Source organism: Podarcis raffonei, chromosome 3 (assembly GCF_027172205.1).
Source record: "Podarcis raffonei isolate rPodRaf1 chromosome 3, rPodRaf1.pri, whole genome shotgun sequence".
NCBI classification, from domain to species: Eukaryota; Metazoa; Chordata; class Lepidosauria; order Squamata; family Lacertidae; genus Podarcis; species Podarcis raffonei.
Window position 1 is genome coordinate 106,585,735 of NC_070604.1, and position 16,841 is coordinate 106,602,575.

Consider the following 16,841-nt stretch of genomic DNA (forward strand, 5'->3'; position numbering starts at 1 on the left):
CTGCTCATGTGATTAAACAAGCAATTGCATTCTGAACTAACAAAGATTTCCAGACAGTTTTCCCCACATACAACACACTGTAATCAGTCATCCAGCCCTGAGGTTACCACTCTTTGTATCATTACTGGCAAAACAGTTATGCTGCTAAAAGGCACTTGTCTTGGCTGCTACCTAAGTTTTCAGGAGCTGTATCAGGTCTCACAACAACACCAAAATACACAGTTGATCCTTAACAGAGCATGGCCTCATCCTGGTCCAGACCAAGTAAAATCTCTACCAGTAACTTACTACCATAGTTCATTCACTGCCTACACCAACCTGTGAAACCTGTTTTTCTGGCTCTGTTGGCAAGGCGAAATAGAGTATTACCAGTTGTTTGGGAACACTGGGGGAGGAGATGGTGGGGCTCTACTGCCAGAAATGTTTCAGGGGGAAGTGCTAAAAGTCAATACATGAAAGCTAATCAGAGTGCCACCATTAACTCCGTCCAATTGTCCCTGATCAAGATCTCTGGGCACAATGTATTTTAAGGAGTGCCCTTAAGTAAGTGCCTGCTGAAATGAATGGGAACTTTGCAGCACTTTTCCTTCATCAGAAGGCAGAAGATACTCCCAGCCAAAAGGTCTCCTCACTGTGAGCACCAAGAGCCAAAGGTGGGCAATCCCCCCCCCCCCAACTGACCCTATAAGTGGCTACCCTCACTCACATAAACACTCCAGCTCAGGAGACACTGCTATGTTTTCTTCTTTTCCTTATTTTTTCTTCTGCCACCTTCAAAGCTAATGAGGTTCCCAAAATGGCCATTACTCCAGGTGTAGCTAAAGCACGAGTATTTGCTCATCCCTCCTCCCCACCCCAAAGAAACACACACACAACCACATTCATTCGGAATTTCAAGCATCAGTGCGAATCACTGAGGCAATCTCAAGGCAGAGAAGCAAAAACCAAAAAAGTTATCAAGAAACAAAGTTTAGTAAGCTCATGTGGCCTTGCATATGATTCAGATGCAAAGCAAGCCATTGCCACCTTCTTCCCTCAAGAGCTCCCTGATTTGAGCAACGGCTCCTCCAGTCTCCCAAAGCAGATTAACTAGATTTCCCCCTTAGAAAAGGGCAAGATGGAGGGGAGGGGAAAGACTCCTTCAAGTACTTCCTCTTCTGGTTCAGGTACCTCTTATGCACATTCACTGCCGCTTGCACCCCCACTGGCCACTCCAGCAGCTGAAGAGAAACCGTCTGCACCTGCTGGAGTCATCTGTGGAATAATTCTCAGCCAGTTTTCTTCACCACATGGATGAAATAGCATGGGCTGTACTGCTGGCCTGGGGTGTAAGGCTTGAAGTCCCCCAAGACACTGTGTTCACATGGGCACTGGAAGGCGTTTTTCAGCAGTTCTGTGAAAGGCTCCAGGCGATGGGGGTAGTAGGAGAGGCGGAACTGGCTGGTGAGACATACACAAAAGAAACGTTAGCATCTGTCTGCTCGGCAGCTTCCCCCAGAAATCTTACTTGTGTATACATGTAGCAGGTGCACTACCCATCCAGCATCCTCTTGCTTTCTGGTTCCTAAATCTCCCGCTACAGATCTTGGCTGCCACACTTATTCTCTGTGCTGTTTCATCACCAACCCTGAAGCGACTGCAGTAGTGAGCCGTGAAGCCCATTTTATCCCTTTCAGTGATAAGGTATTGCAGTGGGGTGATGGCTTAACCTGGAGAATCAGCGCTCCTTTACTTTTTAAGCTGCAGATAGGGCGAAGTCTCCAGCCCAGAGGCCAAACTCACCATCCAGGCCACACCAATCACTAGCCTTGCTCCACACCTTTCCAAGTTACAGTGGTGCCTCGCAAGACGAAAATAATCCGTTCCGCGAGTCTCTTCGTCTAGCGGTTTTTTCGTCTTGCGAAGCAACCCTATTAGCGCGTTTAGCGGCTTAGCGGCTATTAAAGGCTTTGCGGCTTAGCGGCTAAAAGGCTATTAGCGGCTTAGAAAAAGGGGGGGAGCGAAAAAAATCGCAAGACTCGCAAGCCGTTTTTGTCTTGCGAAGCAAGCCCATAGGGAAATTCGTCTTGCGAAGCAGCTCAAAAACGGAAAACCCTTTCATCTAGCGGGTTTTTCGTCTTGCGAGGCATTTGTCTTGCGGGGCACCACTGTATTTTGCCTTGCTGAAATACCTTTCTCTTGCTTGCCAGGATGGAAAGAAACTTAACTTTTGCAGCCCACTGTACAAAGGTAGAAGCCACATTTCTTGCTTTGCCTCTGGCCCCACCACCACTTAGGCTGAAGAAAGTATGATTTATTGCTAAAAATAAAACATGCAAAGATCTCTGCATCCTCCCTAAGCTGGATAAGCTGTACTCTAGGTAAAGGTAAAGGTAAAGGGACCCCTGACCATTAGGGTCCAGTCGCGGATGACTCTGGGGTTGTGGCGCTCATCTCGCTTTATTGGCCGAGGGAGCCGGCGTACAGCTTCCGAGTCATGTGGCCAGCATTGCTAAGCAGTTTCTGGCGAACCAGAGCAGCGCACGGAAACACCGTTTAGCTTCCCGCCAGAGCGGTACCTATTTATCTACTTCCACTGTGTGCTTTCGAACTGCTAGGTTAGCAGGAGCAGGGACTGAACAATGGGAGCTCACCCCATCGCAGGGATTCGAACCACCAACCTTCTGATTGGCAAGCCCTAGGCTCTGTGGTTTAACCCACAGCACCACCCGCGTCCCATCAAGCTGTACTCTAGCCATGCATATTTGTTGGAACACACGGTATTGCTTTTCCTACGCAAACATCCTTTTCTTAACAGAATGTGATTGGGTTTCACCTTTGAATAGGAATGTGAAGGGTTAAACTAGAGGCAGAGGTGCACATGCAGGCATGTTAAACCAGAGGTGAGGGACAGACGCATGTGTGGTTGGCACAAAGGGGTGAAGGCATTCGAAGCACACTTAATGGAACACTTAGAAACCCTCCTTGTTAGTCAGGAACTGTGACATCTCACAATTTCCAGCCACAGGGACAGTTGTAGATGGAACAAGTCTTAGAAGCTCTTTCATACTTTTGAGCTAATTGCGGAAATAGCTGAAGAGGTGCTGGTGTGCCTTGGGGTATTGCTCAATTTAAGCCGCCATGTGTTCAGGTAAGTGCCTGGATGGGGCTGTAATCTCCAGTGATTCCATCTTTCAGAGCCAATAAAAAGGAAGAGAATCTTGTTGGCTGGGAGCTGTTTTTTCAACAAGGCTGGATATGGCATGGGTATCTTCTAGTTATAGCCCATTTAAAGAATATCTTGCCTTTTCAGGTAACACCCTCACAAGGCAACATGCAACAATTAATAAATGCAATATATCAAACAATAAAACATTAAACAAAACCAACTGACTTGCCTAAAACATGAAGCCAGCCAGCAAGTAAAAGCAGAGTTTAAAGTGTATGAAAAGCCACCAGTGAGCAGGGCATAAACACCTAGGGGAAGGAAGCTGTGGGGCCACCATTGAAAAGGCCCTGATTCTGATATCTGCCAATCTGATGGTTCTTAGTAGCAGGCCCCAAGAGCAGATCAGCCCTGGCTGATCTGGATCCAGACATCTGTTAGCTCCCACCCAGCCTTACCAAATAGTTGGATGCTCCCACATTTGCTATCAGGCTGAAGTATCTGGATAGCATATGAGGTCTGAACAAAACATACCTTAGTCCCGGGCTTCCATCATTCCCCTCGGGTGGCACCTGCACTGTATAGTCCAGCGTCACCATGTTCGGTTTGTTGTTCACAAGAAGCACAGATGTAGTGATGTCCTTGGTTAAGTCACTCTAGGACAGAGGTGTGGGGAAAGAGAAAAAATAAACTTCTGGTTTTCATTCCCTTCCTCGCTTGGTGCATTCTTGACTAGTTCCTTGTGATTAGCCCAACGCAATCCTAGTCCAGGCTATGCAATTGACACATCTTCCCCATAAAACTCCTCCCTTCTCTCTGTTGGTGATACAGATAAAAAAAATACACATAGGAGCTATTCCTATTCTAATTACGAACCCAGGACAGGTGCCGGTCCAAATGCTAGCTCAAACATCCAGAGAACTTCATATTGTCTTTATGAGACTACACCATCTCAGAATGCAGGTGCAATATCTTGTGTCTCCTCCACCTGTAAAATTCACTGTGTGTGCTAACCTAGGCCATTTGGGAAATTACTATGCTAGATGCGTTTTCCTCGATGCACTTCCTTTGCCCCTGAATTGTCTCTTTTGGGCATGGAGCTGCATTCAAGGTGGGGTGTACAATGCAGAATGGTACCATGTTCTCTGTCTGAATTGATTGCTGGAAGCATGAAAGTTGGAGAAATGTGTTTCCTTTATTAAAAGGTCTACCATCACTACTACAAAGCTTTGGCAAAAGACCTATTTCTAGGAAGTACCTTGTAGTAAATGTTCTTCCCAGGAGGGGCACAGCCTGTTTCCAGGATGTAGTCATAATTACGGTGGTCAATGACAAGGATGCCACCTGGACGCACCATACTGGCAATGTTCTTCAGAGCCTGTTTATGGGCAGCTTGGTCACCTAGGAAAAGAGACAACTACGAATTAAATTCCTTACTGCAGCTAGAGAGAAATTCTTCACATATGCATTAAACCTAAGAGGCCTGGTCATATATTTTCTTCACCCTCAAAACTAGGACTATGTTGATTCTGGGTTTTGAGAGCCTCATATAAACCCAGCATTTGAGATCTACCAATGCTGCCCTGCTAAATGTTCCATCTTTTCTGTAGTGTAGACTAGCCTCGAGAAGAAGCATGGCCTTTTCTGTGGCAGCCCCAAAACAGTATTGGCTTTCTTTATTCAACCTTCCTTTTCAGAAGGCAGGTTAATATCTTCCTTTCTTTTTGCTCTGCCATCATAGTTGGCTGTTTTGTTTCCTGCTGCTGCTGCTTCTTCCAGTTTTCCCTCTAGCTTTTGTTTTAGTGATCAAAAAGAACATTAAAATCAATATGCACACTGCTTTTTAAAAATGAAAAGCAGTGCTGATATTTTAAGTTTACAAACACGTTTACAGTAGGTTGCAGGAGACCCTATTGTCCCAAAAAAACAATTACCTGCAAGTTTCTGTGGTAAAAAATGACTCTGCAAAGTAGATGGGCTATACTGCTGCTTTTGACAAATTCTAAGCCCCAGCACAACATAGCTGGGCATGAAAGCAGACCTGGAAGGGTCAGTTCAGAGGAACTGGAGAGGAGGTGTGGCCAGCTCTCTTCCTGCCTTGCAATATGCAGCTGATGCAATTAACCTCACGAAGCATGGCGAGAGCTGGGATTATCTTACAGGTCAGCCACAGTGTGTATTTGTACGGACAGGTACATGAGGTGAGAGATAATTGCTGTGGATTCTGGTTGCTCAAGTTAGCCTTAGAAAAAGGTTATCACGATAATTGGACATTAAACAGGAGATGATGCAGCTACGGAAGGAAGTGATCGACATATGTTTGCAATAGGAGCGGGAAACCTGATTTTAAGAAATTGTATTAAATAATTTGGCTTGATTTGTAATAATTTGGAAAATTAATAAGAATAATTTGAAGAAAAAAGAAAAAGGTTATCACCAAGGAGCAAGGTGATAAAAAGCAATGGGGTTTTGGATAAGGCCTGCAGTCTAACCTGCAACTTATCTTACTTTTCCTGGTTTTATTTCCAGTTATATTCCTGGCGACCACCTAAATGCCTCCCACTTTAACAGACTTTTATCCACCACCACCCCTTTGTCGCTTCTTATGCCTGCAACTCCCTAGCCCTGTGTGGTGAAACTTCTCTTTCTTCAAATCCTCCGAAAGACAGATATGAAGCTTTGGGTTTACCCAAGGCATCCTTACCTCAAAACAAATGAAATCTAAGGATGTGTACCTGCATTCGCTCATTACCATTCCCTCCTACCCAGGCTTATTGCCCCATTGTCAAAAACAGATTGCAACCTTAGGGCAGAAAACCTTTTCTCTCTCTCTAGCGCCATAGATAGTGCTATATAAATAATAAAATTTTATGCCTCCTTCATGGCTGGCATGCAGCAAACAACTCCCTCTGTCTGATCTCTTAGAGCTGTTGCAAGGGATCTTGCAAGTTATAAATCTTAAGTAAATGTGCAATTTATTGGCACAGACACACTTCTTCACTGGTCTAGATCAGATGTATGTATATGTGTGAGATTCCTTAACTGGGGGTTGGGGGCATCTGCAGCCCTCCACATCTAGTTGGACTTCCACTTTCCATCAGCCTCAGTCAGCATAGCCAATGGTCAGGGATGAATAAAAGTGTAGTCCAGCAACACTTGGGTGGTCACAGGCTCCCCACCCGTACTCCAACCAATCTGAGGTGTATTGGGTCCTTGCTCAAATGTCAACTTCCTTTCACACATAAAAAGGAGTCCTATGGCATCTCAAGCACTTTATAAGGGATGCCCCTCTGGAAACTGAGACTGTGTTGTTTTCCTTCTTGGTGCTTTCCTTCTTGGTGCCATTAAATTTTCTGTTTTACAATTTAAAGTACTCATTTTTACACCCTCAAGATATCAATGACCTCCCTTCTCTTTCCATGGTTCATTTCACATATAAATCCCTGCATGTACTACAAAAACAATACCAGTATTCAATTATTACACCCATCAAAACTTATTTACACTGTTGGATTTATCTTAATGTTGCCAACATTTTCAGCTGCAAAGAGTTATTTCCCATATATTCAATAAACGTTTTCCAATTTTCTCTAAAAGTATGTTCTTCTTGTTCTCTTATTCTATACGTTAAGTCTGCAAGCTGCGCATATTCTGTCAGCTTAAGTTGCCATCCTTCATTGGATGGGACCTCGCTCGTTTTCCATTTGGGGGCTAACAAAACACAGGCCGCAATAGTGGCATACATAAATAGCCTTTTTTGACACCTGGGAATTTCAGTCTGAATTATCCCCAACACAAAGGACTCTGGGTGGTTTTTTTGGGAGGAAGTACTTTTAAACATTTTTTTCAATTCATTATGGATCACTTCCCAATCGCCCGCCATCTTTCTTAACTATGGGTAGCCTGAGAAAAGGGCTCTGAAGGAAAGTATGCAAAAAGAGCCTGGTGGATCAGGCCAATGGCCCATCCAGTCCAGCATCGTGTTCTCACAGTGGCCACCCAGAAGCCTGTGGGGAACCCAAGGACCAGAGCACAAGAGCCCTCTCCCCTCCTGCGGTTTCCAGAAACCAGTATACAGAAGCATTAGTGCTTCTGACTATCGAAGGACAGCATAGCCATCATTGCTAGAAGACACAGTCACTCAACCCTTTCTATAGCGCTGGACAATGCTTACTGACCCCAGGGAAATGTAACCAACCTTGCAACACTCACCTTTAAAATCTGGGAGGTGTGCAAAAGAGTTCCCTAAACAGATGACCGCGTCAAAGCCCTTGCCAGGCTTCTCTAGGTCCTCTGACAGGGTGAGCCAGTTCGCCTCCTCGATGACTGTGGAACAAAAAAAAAGTGCATCGAACACATGGAGGAGAGTTCTACTTTCTCTAACCAACCCTCTGCCTCCTCACATTTTCTGCAGCTGGAGGATTTTACGTTCCTCGTGCAGAAGGACAGTGAAAAGTGCCACCTTAAAGGAAAAAGGCACTTAGTTGGGAAGCCTCTTATCTGTTACGAAATACGATGTGCTAAGCATGAAAATAATCCCCAGGTTTCTCTCTCCCTGCAATTTGCTGCTGAGACTCTTTGAAAGTGCGATTAAGGCAGTTAATCAAACTACAACTCCCATCACCCCTAGCTAGCAGACCAGTGGTCAGGGACAATGGGAGTTGTAGTCCAACAAGTTTGAGAAACACTGTATTATGGTGGGGGGGGGTTGGCATAGGCATTAACAGCCAAGGATGGAAACTTCCAGCTTTCTCCATCTTGCTGTGGCTATATGAGGTTTGCTGGATCAGGAAGGCAGAGTATGGAGTCTTTGTGCTGGGAATTGTGTTGAGAAACAAACCCACAAGCAGGTCTTGCACGCAACCGCACTCTCCCCACTTGCAATTCCCAGCTGCAAGTGATCTTCCAGCTTTTCCTGTGTGGCATTCAGATCCTCCCATAGGCTCATAGCACCTACTTTGATGTTTCAGCATTTAACCAATTTGTACATGCTTTCATTTGCTGCTGTGGTCATAAACAAAATTACTAAATTAAATTAAAGCCAAAGCTCGTCTTTCCCCAGGTGCTAATATCACTTTGCTTTCTACAAGCACAGTAGCCAGAACCCAGTGGCTGGGTTACCAATGTCTCCATTCTGTTCTGATGACAGGGCCGCTTTGCATCAGCTGGCAATACCCCAAAATGATGCAACCTGCAGATGCCATTTAGCCCCAGGTCAATCTGAGTGCAGGAAGGAACCTGAAAGCCAGCATCACCTCTAATTAAAAAGAAGATGCATTGAAAACTGAGTTGGGCACTTGTGACCAGCAGGCAAAAGGAAAGGAGTCAGACAACGACATTTCTCTATAGGAAATCTGACAAAAGTGGTTTAAAGACTGTCTCAAGGCAAATCTAAATAAAGTAGTATAAACACTGACAACTGGGAAACACTGGCCTGCGAGTGCTCCAGTTGGAGAACAGCCTTTACCAAAAGTGTCATGGGCTTTGAAGACACTCGAACTCAGGACAAAAGGGAGAAACGTGCTAAGAGGAAGGCACACTTGGCAAATCTACACCGTGATCAACTCCCGCCTGGAAACCAATGTTCCCACTGTGGAAGTTCGTGTGGATCCAGAATTGGCCTCCAGTCACTTACGGACTTATTGTTAAAACCGTGTTTATGGAAGACAATCTTACTCGGCTATGAGTGATCGCCAAAGAAGAAGAAGATAGGAAATTTGATTTTAACAGAATTCTGAAGATCACCGACTAGGCTGTTTCAAATCTGTTGTTTCCATGCAAATGCAGAAAAGGCACTAGCTGTAGAACTCAGCAACTCCAGGTTTTAATAATCAAAAAGAAAAAAAATGAAGTTCTTAGCCCTTGCAGCTCAGATAATTGTTGTTGTTTAAAATCTCCAAAATTTGGAGAAATCTCTGAAGATGGAGTTCAGTAAGAATTCCATTGGCACTAAAGCACAGCTTCAGTGCCCTGTATAGCGCATTGCCATGCAGATCACGGGCCCAAAACAAATTATGGGAACATGCACTATTTGTGTAACTTCCAGCTTGCCAAATTTTGCTTATTTCAGTACAGAATTTATTATTAGTGGTAGTTGTTTACACTTACAGTCCTAATCAGAGAGAGAGCATGGACAATTTGAGACGCTTGTACATGTGAGCACCAAGGTTGAAGTAAATGAATTTGATACAAGAGTCAAACTCTTTTCTTAAGCATCAAGGCAATACTTCTTTGTGAATCGGGTGCTATTTATTCCCCTCTCCCTATATCGTAAATCACACAAAGACCCGACGGTGTTTACATTTCACTGATCGGGTTTCAAAAGGCAGAGATATTTTTCAACCCTGTTTTTCTTTCTAGTGCACATATAATTACACGATAATGTGAAGTCAGGAGGGGCATCAAACTTATTTCAGGCCAAAGATGGGGCTGAGATGAGCGTCTCCTTGCGCCCTTTGCAGGTAAACAAGCCAGGCAGAGACACAAACAAACACCCAACCACACCAAGTTTAGTCCTGGAAAAGGGATGTGTCAACAAGGAGCTCATTACAGCATTGACATTCTGCCAGTTGCTTCAGCAGCACTGATCATATTTCGGCCTGTATACATAAACTTGCTTGCTAACAAATGCAAGCGGAACTTTCAAGAGATGCTCAAACCCCAATTATTTGAAGTGTTCAAAATTTGACTCCTCAGCTACCCAGGGCAAGAGCAACTGGAGATGTTACTGCCTTGGGCCACAATTCTGATTTACATGTTTTGCATCCTTAGCAAGAAGCTTACAGATAATTAAGACTTAAGTGCAGCAGCAAGCCTTTTTTTTTTTTGCCTGTACAAAATTAGCAAACCACAAGCAATTACTAAAAAAAATACAGCAGTGTTTATAGCAAAACCGGGGCTTATTGTATGATGCAATAAGCAACTAAAGTTTCAGAAGCTCTATCCTTTTAAGCCGCCAAGGCAAATTTTAATAAATGGGATTGAGATTTAAAGGTACACATGTTCACTCTGAGGTGATATTTCTTTTCCTGGTGTGTTACTGCAGAAAATACGCCACTTGTTACAGCCTTTTATTACATTTCTATCTCACTTTTATTAAGGTTATTAATAAGGGCATTATTAATCAAATTGCTACCATGCCTTTCCTCCTAAACCTGTGCCAGTCCACATGGAACATACCCGAGAAACCATCTATCAATCGGTTTTAGTGGCAAAGCAAATATGTTTACATGTAATGAAGCAGATGGTAAATCAGCTATTTTTAAAAATTTAAATATTTTTTAAAATATTTGGTCAGTTGCTTGTCTTCGCCAGCGATGACAAGATTTTATTTTGTATGCTCCTCTCCTCGTGCTCTGGGGCCCTGTGAGTTAGGGGCAGCTGTGGCCCTTTTTTGCTGGTGGTGACCACCCTGTGGAACACCCTGCCACAAGGTGTCAGGCCTCGTCACTGTTCTGTTCTACACAGCTGCTAAAAATGTGGCTGTCAAAAATTATTACACACAGAATGCACACAACACAAAAAGACTTTCAGGTGGTTATTTTTCAGCTCTACTATTATAGGTGTATTAGGATGTTTTCATTCTGATAGCTGCTTGGGAACTTTGCAATTGGGGTACTGTACTGCTATTTTGCGTTAACATTTTGATCTAATGACAGGCTGGAATGGGGAATGATAGATACGTCAACACTGCAGCGATGCTTGGTTTTGTCAGTCGCCTTGAGCTTCTTTTGAAAAGTAGGCGGGATGCAAGATTTTTAATAAAAATAGATACCCCAATGGTCGAAAGCGTCCTCTTTTCGGCGGTTCCATCTCTCCTTCAGGGCATATTTGAGCATCTTGTCACTGGCATCCACGCTAGTGACCCTGAATCCTTCCTCAACAAGCATGATGGAGTCCACGCTGCATGAGATAAAAGTGTTCGGGTATTTGGATTAAGTAAACTCAATGCAGTTCCCTGCATTGCTATTCAGTAGTGAGAGCAGATCATAAAACCACAGAGTTGTAGGAAGGGACCACAAGGGTCATTTAGCTCAACCCACTGCAATGCTGTAGGAATCTTTGTCCCAACCTGAGACTCGAACCCATGGCCCTGAGATTTTAAGTGTCTCATGCTCTACCAACTGTGCCCCTACATCCGTGCTTGGTATTCACAGTGGGGAGGAGTCCCAGTCAGATGAGAAATGATCACTCCAGAAAACTTAAAATTACTGAAAAGAATAGCTTTCATTTTTAAGCCTGCCTGGTCAAATGATCACAGGAGGTTAAGATGTGTTTAAATTCCCCACTGGTTGAGATATGGGTGGCAAGGCCTGCCTTTTAAACAACGGAAGGGGAAAGCCAGAAAGAAAAGGAGGAAAGGCGATTGTACACTGGAACCTCTACTTATGGACATAATCCATTCCAGAGGTCCGTCCGCTGGTCGAAAAGGGATGCTAGAAGAGGCGTCTTGTGCGTGTGCGCATTCGGCAGTAGTGCGCTTCTGCGCATGCACAGGCGGCAGCAGCCGCTTCTGCGCACACGTAGATGGCAGAAGCCGCTTCCACACATGCGTGAATCGCGGCAAACCCAGTGTTTACTTCCAGGTTTGCCGTGGACGCAACTTGGAATGTCCACGAGATGAGGGGTATGTAAGTCAAGGTTCCACTGTACTGTAAACTGCCCTGTGATCCTCAAATGGAGAGCGGTATACAAATTTACTAAGTAAATAAATAAAGGAAGCTTACTAAGTAAATAAATAAATAAAGCTGAGCAAGGAACATGGGAGCACAGAGACAGGCAGGGCCGGATTTAGATTAAGAGAGGCCCTGGGCTACTCCACTTGTGAGGCCCCCCCAATCCCCCCCCCCACGACTAGAAGAAAATGGAAGAGTGTTATAAACAAAATTGAGTGAAGCAAAGGATGATGATGGGTATTTAAAATTCTGCAATTCAAAATTTCTCCTCTAAAGGACGTCAGAAAACTTCATCAAAATTTGTTTTAAGTTTGTCACTTTCAATGTACAGAATGCTCAGTGAGCACAATCGTGGCCCTTAATTCATTTTTAATTCTTTTGAGTCTTGAAAAACAGCTCTCTCCCAAGCCGTTAGTGACCATGAAGCTAAGAAATAGCTGCAAGATTGCTTCCACATTAGGAAAGGCCATCTGAAATTTTTTCCCTTGTATATAATTTGATAGAGGTCTGTATGAGACAGAGAGTGCTCTGCTGTAAGCCTATGGCTTTATCTCATGTACAGGTGAAAGTGCAAAGTTAAATAAGTTTCAGGTCAATATCTTCTGGGTATGCTTCCATCAACAGTTCAACACCTTGCTGAATTTCTTGCTTAGATGCTATCAGAATAGCAAGAATGGAAAACAATTGTGCAACATCACTGTACACAGTACATTTAATATAGGAATAAAGGATTTTATCCTAAACTTACCTCTTGAAGAAAGTGCATCTAAGGCCCTAGGCTTCAGCCTACTTAGCCTATACATAAATCCCCACTGACAGGGTGTCATATTCCTAAGCGGGAGGGGGCGCCTCTCCCACAACAAAGCGAGGGGGAGTTTCCTTTCACTTAAAGCACACGCGATGCGTTTGAAGCGCACGCCTTCAAAGAATCCTGGGAAGTGGTGGTTTGTTAGAGGGCGCTGGGAATTGTAGTTCCCAGGATTCTTGGGTGCGGGGTGTGGAGCCATGTGCTTTCAATGGGGGGGGGGGAGAGGTCCTGATCCTGCGTGGATCCGGATTAGACCACCCTGAGAGACAAACCCCCCCTGGAGAGAAGGGAGCCCAAGCCTTCAAGCTGGGTCATGATCCAGCACCGCCTCCTCCTGCTGCTGCCGTGTGACTCACCCGGTGCCGCAGGCCACGTCGAGCACCGTGTTGCAGCGCTGGGCGCGCAGCAGCGACACCAGCCAGTTCTTGTACTCGGCGGTGCGGCTCCGCGTGTCGCCGATGTAGAGCTGCCAGACCCGCGCCGCGCGGCCGTCGGCGTACTGGTCCGGCAGCCCCTCGGCCGCCACGCCCAGAGAGCGGGTCCGGTAGATGCTGTCCACCATGGCGAGCGCACAGAGGCTCCTGCGGGCGCCCACGGACGGAAGGAGAGCGCGCAGATCCACGAGCGCGCGCCTGGCTGCTGCTGGTGGTGGTTCTGCTGCTCCTCCAGCCGCGTCTGGGCAGCTGCGCGCAACAACAAGCCCCGGCAGCCAGCCCAGCAGGGGCAGCCCCGGCACCGCCCCTTCGACCCTGCAGCTCGCCAATCAAAGGGCGCAGCGCCGGGCACACCCCCTGCCGGGCCCCGCCCCTCTCCTCCTCCCCCTCTTGCGTGTGCGCCGCCCCCAGTCTACTGTTTCCAAGCCGGAGGGCGTCAGCTCAGCGGCTCGTGTTGCTTTGTCACCTGCGCCCTTTGCGCACCTGCTCGAGGAAGCCCTATAAAGTATGTGTATGTGTGCAGGGGTGTCCACTTGAATAAAATATTGGGGAGGGGGACAGGTAAGATCCGCTGGGCCCCCTCAAATATTTAATTGGGGGTGGGGACGGGTTCCCTAGGAGTTGGATGTGTGCGCGTAGATCACAGTTTTTAAGAAATGCAGCCAAGATCGAAAAAAGGAGGCAGCCTATGAACGCATTTGCAGGTGGGGGGGGGGAGAGAATAAAATTGTAGAGTTGGAAGGGGCACTGAGGAATGCCTAGTTCAGCCCCTTGCAAAGCTGGAATATGCAGCTGTTCCATATGGGCATGAGCCTGCAACCTTGGTGTTATCAGCAACACCCTCTAACCAACAAAGCTATCCAGGTTTCATTGGTTTTTGTCATGTATTTTGTGTTTTAAACTTCTGTTCTTATGCTGTGAACCGCGCTGGGATCTGTGGGTGAAGGGATGTATACAAATTAAATAAACAAATAATTTCTCATTATGTATGTATTCATTTCATAAGATTTCCATGCCGCTTGTTTCCGAAACAATAAAATTATTGCTCATTGCTTATTTAGCCATACGGCATGTCACAACTGTGCTAAAAACAAATTAACTCATACAATTTTTCTAAATTTCCCAGGGAAGGTAGACCCAATAAGAATGTATTCAGTAGTGGCCCAAAAGAATACAGTGGTACCTCGGGTTAAGTACTTAATTCATTCCGGAGGTCCGTTCTTAAACTGAAATTGTTCTTAACCTGAAGCACCACTTTAGCTAATGGGGCCTCCTGCTGCTGCCGTGCCACCGGAGCACGATTTCTGTTCTCATCCTGAAGCAAAGTTCTTAACCCGAGGTACTATTTCTGGGTTAGCGGAGTCTGTAACCTGAAGCGTCTGTAACCCGAGGTACTACTGTACAGTGAAGGCACCTACCAGATTTCATTAGGGAGGGAGTTCCAAAGTGCTGTTGATCTGAAAGTAAAGTCAAAAGTGGGATGCACCTTCTTTTCTCGACATTGGTTTGAACAGCCATTGTATCCTTTGTTCAATTAACTTACTGAGATCTAGTCCAAAATCAGAACAAGGGGATAAGATTGTGTTGTCTCTGCCTACTGCAAATTGGTCTGAGATTGGAAACGAGCCCCTCTCGTCACAAACATATGCATTCCCATCACTTTATTTCACAAATCTCCCACCTGCACAGCTTCCTGTGTTTCTCGTTTCTTAGGTGGCACAGGCCTCCTTTGTGTTTTGTATTTTTAAATACACAGAGATCACACAGAATATAGCCTGCGTACAATTACTAATGACACTAGAAGTCAATTTACATTTATAGTCCATGTATGTATGTCATGCGGTAGCAGTTGCTAAAAAAATAATAATGACAAGTGTTGCCTATTTCCTTTCGTTTCCAGACCTGCCTCGCTTATTTTTTGTTTTCCTTTCATATCGCTAAAGACCTGCTCAGTTCTGTTTCTCTTCTGTGGCTTTGGTTCTTGGAAGAGAACGCTTGAGGAACTGGAGAAACCAAAAGAAAAGAAAAATATTAGCATTGAGGGAGTGCCTTTGAATTATAGGAATAAGAATCGAAACTGCAAGATCATCCATGAAACAAGTTGAATAGGGAGGTTATGCAAAACACCAGCTCAGAGAGTCCTGTTGCAGCACCTTGATGAAGTCTAACAAATTTATTATGGCTTAAGTTTCCATGGACAATAGATAGATAGATTCATTAAGTGTTATCTGGATTTGCAGGTGCATATATGCCTGGTTGGGTAGAGGTGGGGATTGTAAGAAATGAGGTAAGAGAGAAATGGAACACAAGAAAGTACAGACAGTGATTTCTGATGGCAGATATCCCGGCACTGATAAGCCGATTAATATATACAATAAGCTAAGAATCCTTTGTCTCAGTTTGGTATACAAGTGATAGCACTGGGACTCTGAGGGTATTGTAGTTTAATGCTTTTACGTGGCAGCCTCCTTTTGAAGTTCCTTTGCTCCAGGATGGCTGCTTGAAAGTTATTTAAACCTTAAAACATAGAGAAGGGGCAAAGCGTATTCCTGCCTCAGCAAGTTGCCTCCCATGTTAAGATCTCTGAAATAAAATGTATGTTAATGAGAGGAGTCCAGCAATGGGGGGAAAGGTGCTTGTTGAAGTGTCACTTGCCCCCTGCACCCTTCTCCACCCATTCATTATTGTAGTTCCACTGTTTCCAGGATTATTTGGGGAGCAGCTGTGGGCTTTAAATGTGTGGTATGTACACAGCCTGAGTTGTCAGAGTTGGCATCTGGGCCTGCCACGAGAGCTGTTCCCCCTGGCCATATATCTGCTAAAACATCTGTCACTGGTGGTGAGCAACTGTTTTAGGTTTGGAGTGATATCTGTCAGCTTAGCACCAAAGGGCTGTGGGAGGCAAATGTTGTAACCCAGAAGGCACAGTAATAGTAATAGTAATTTATTATTTGTACCCTGCCCATCTGGCTGGGTTTCCCCAGCCACTCTGGGTGGCTTCCAACAAAGATTAAAAATACATTAAAATGTCACACATTAAAAACTTCCCTGAACAGGGCTGCCTTCAGATGTCTTCTAAATGTCAGGTAGTTGTTTATCTCTTTGACATCTGATGGGAGGGCGTTCCACAGGGCGGGCGCCATTACCAAGAAGGCCCTCTGCCTGGTTCCCTGTAGCTTTGCTTCTCGCAGTGAGGGAACTGCCAGAAGGCCCTCAGAGCTGGACCTCAGGCTGAGCAATGGGGATGGAGAAGCTCCTTTAGGTATACTGGACCGAGGCCGTTTAGGGCTTTAAAGGTCAACACCAACACTTTGAATTGTGCTCGGAAACGTACTGGGAGCCAATGTAGGTCTTTCAGGACCAGTGTTATATGGTCTCGGCAGCCGTCACCAGTCTAGCTGCTGCATTCTGGATTAGTTGTAGTTTCCAGGTCACCTTCAAAGGTAGCCCCACGTAGAGTGCACTGTAGATCATTAGACCACTGCTGATACATTTGAGTGGTTTCGTCTGGGAAATGTGAGTGCCAAGCAAGTGGTGTTCTATTATGTTCTCTCTTTCAGGCCTGTCCTGTAGCTGTTTATTCCTGGGCACCAGCTCAGCCTTGCCAAACTTTATTTTCACTTGGGCAAGTGTTGTAGATTGAAGCACGCCTGATGTAAAAGCCTTAAGGTGTGAATCCTGTCCAAAGAATCTGAACAGCTGCAGCTGTCTTGTAGACAGTGGAGGTTGTTCCATTTGGGCAAATGGTGCATTGCCCCACTAACCTCACTCTGCCTCCA

At 45.3% G+C, this 16,841-nt stretch overlaps 1 protein-coding gene and 1 long non-coding RNA gene across 2 annotated transcripts in view; one reads left to right on the forward strand and one right to left on the reverse strand.

The window, feature by feature from the left end:
* Nucleotides 1–953: 953 nt before the first annotated feature.
* Nucleotides 954–13,355, reverse strand: GNMT (glycine N-methyltransferase). Its single transcript, XM_053383446.1, has 6 exons — nt 12,985–13,355; nt 10,920–11,047; nt 7,358–7,471; nt 4,404–4,546; nt 3,680–3,801; nt 954–1,440 (listed from the first exon to the last, which is right to left on the reverse strand). The coding sequence occupies exons 1-6, from the start codon at nt 13,188–13,190 to the stop codon at nt 1,269–1,271; spliced, it is 885 nt and encodes a 294-aa protein (XP_053239421.1). The 5' UTR covers nt 13,191–13,355; the 3' UTR covers nt 954–1,268.
* The window catches only part of LOC128411268 (uncharacterized), a 54,846-nt gene continuing 39,826 nt past the window's right edge, over nt 1,822–16,841 (forward strand). The window contains exon 1 of the long non-coding RNA XR_008329739.1: nt 1,822–1,920. This is a non-coding gene — a long non-coding RNA (uncharacterized LOC128411268). The remainder of the gene's footprint in view (nt 1,921–16,841) is intronic.

What these genes read in the sequence shown, in the direction of transcription:
- GNMT (XM_053383446.1), bottom strand. Translation starts at nt 13,190, where the DNA reads ATGGTGGACAGCATCTACCGGACCCGCTCTCTGGGCGTGGCGGCCGAG. An exon ending in GACGTGGCCTGCGGCACCGG is followed by an intron (nt 11,048 to 12,984) that starts GTGAGTCACACG and finishes TATCTCATGCAG; the next exon opens with CGTGGACTCCATCATGCTTG. An exon ending in GATGGAAGCCCGGGACTAAG is followed by an intron (nt 1,441 to 3,679) that starts GTATGTTTTGTT and finishes ATGTCTCACCAG; the next exon opens with CCAGTTCCGCCTCTCCTACT.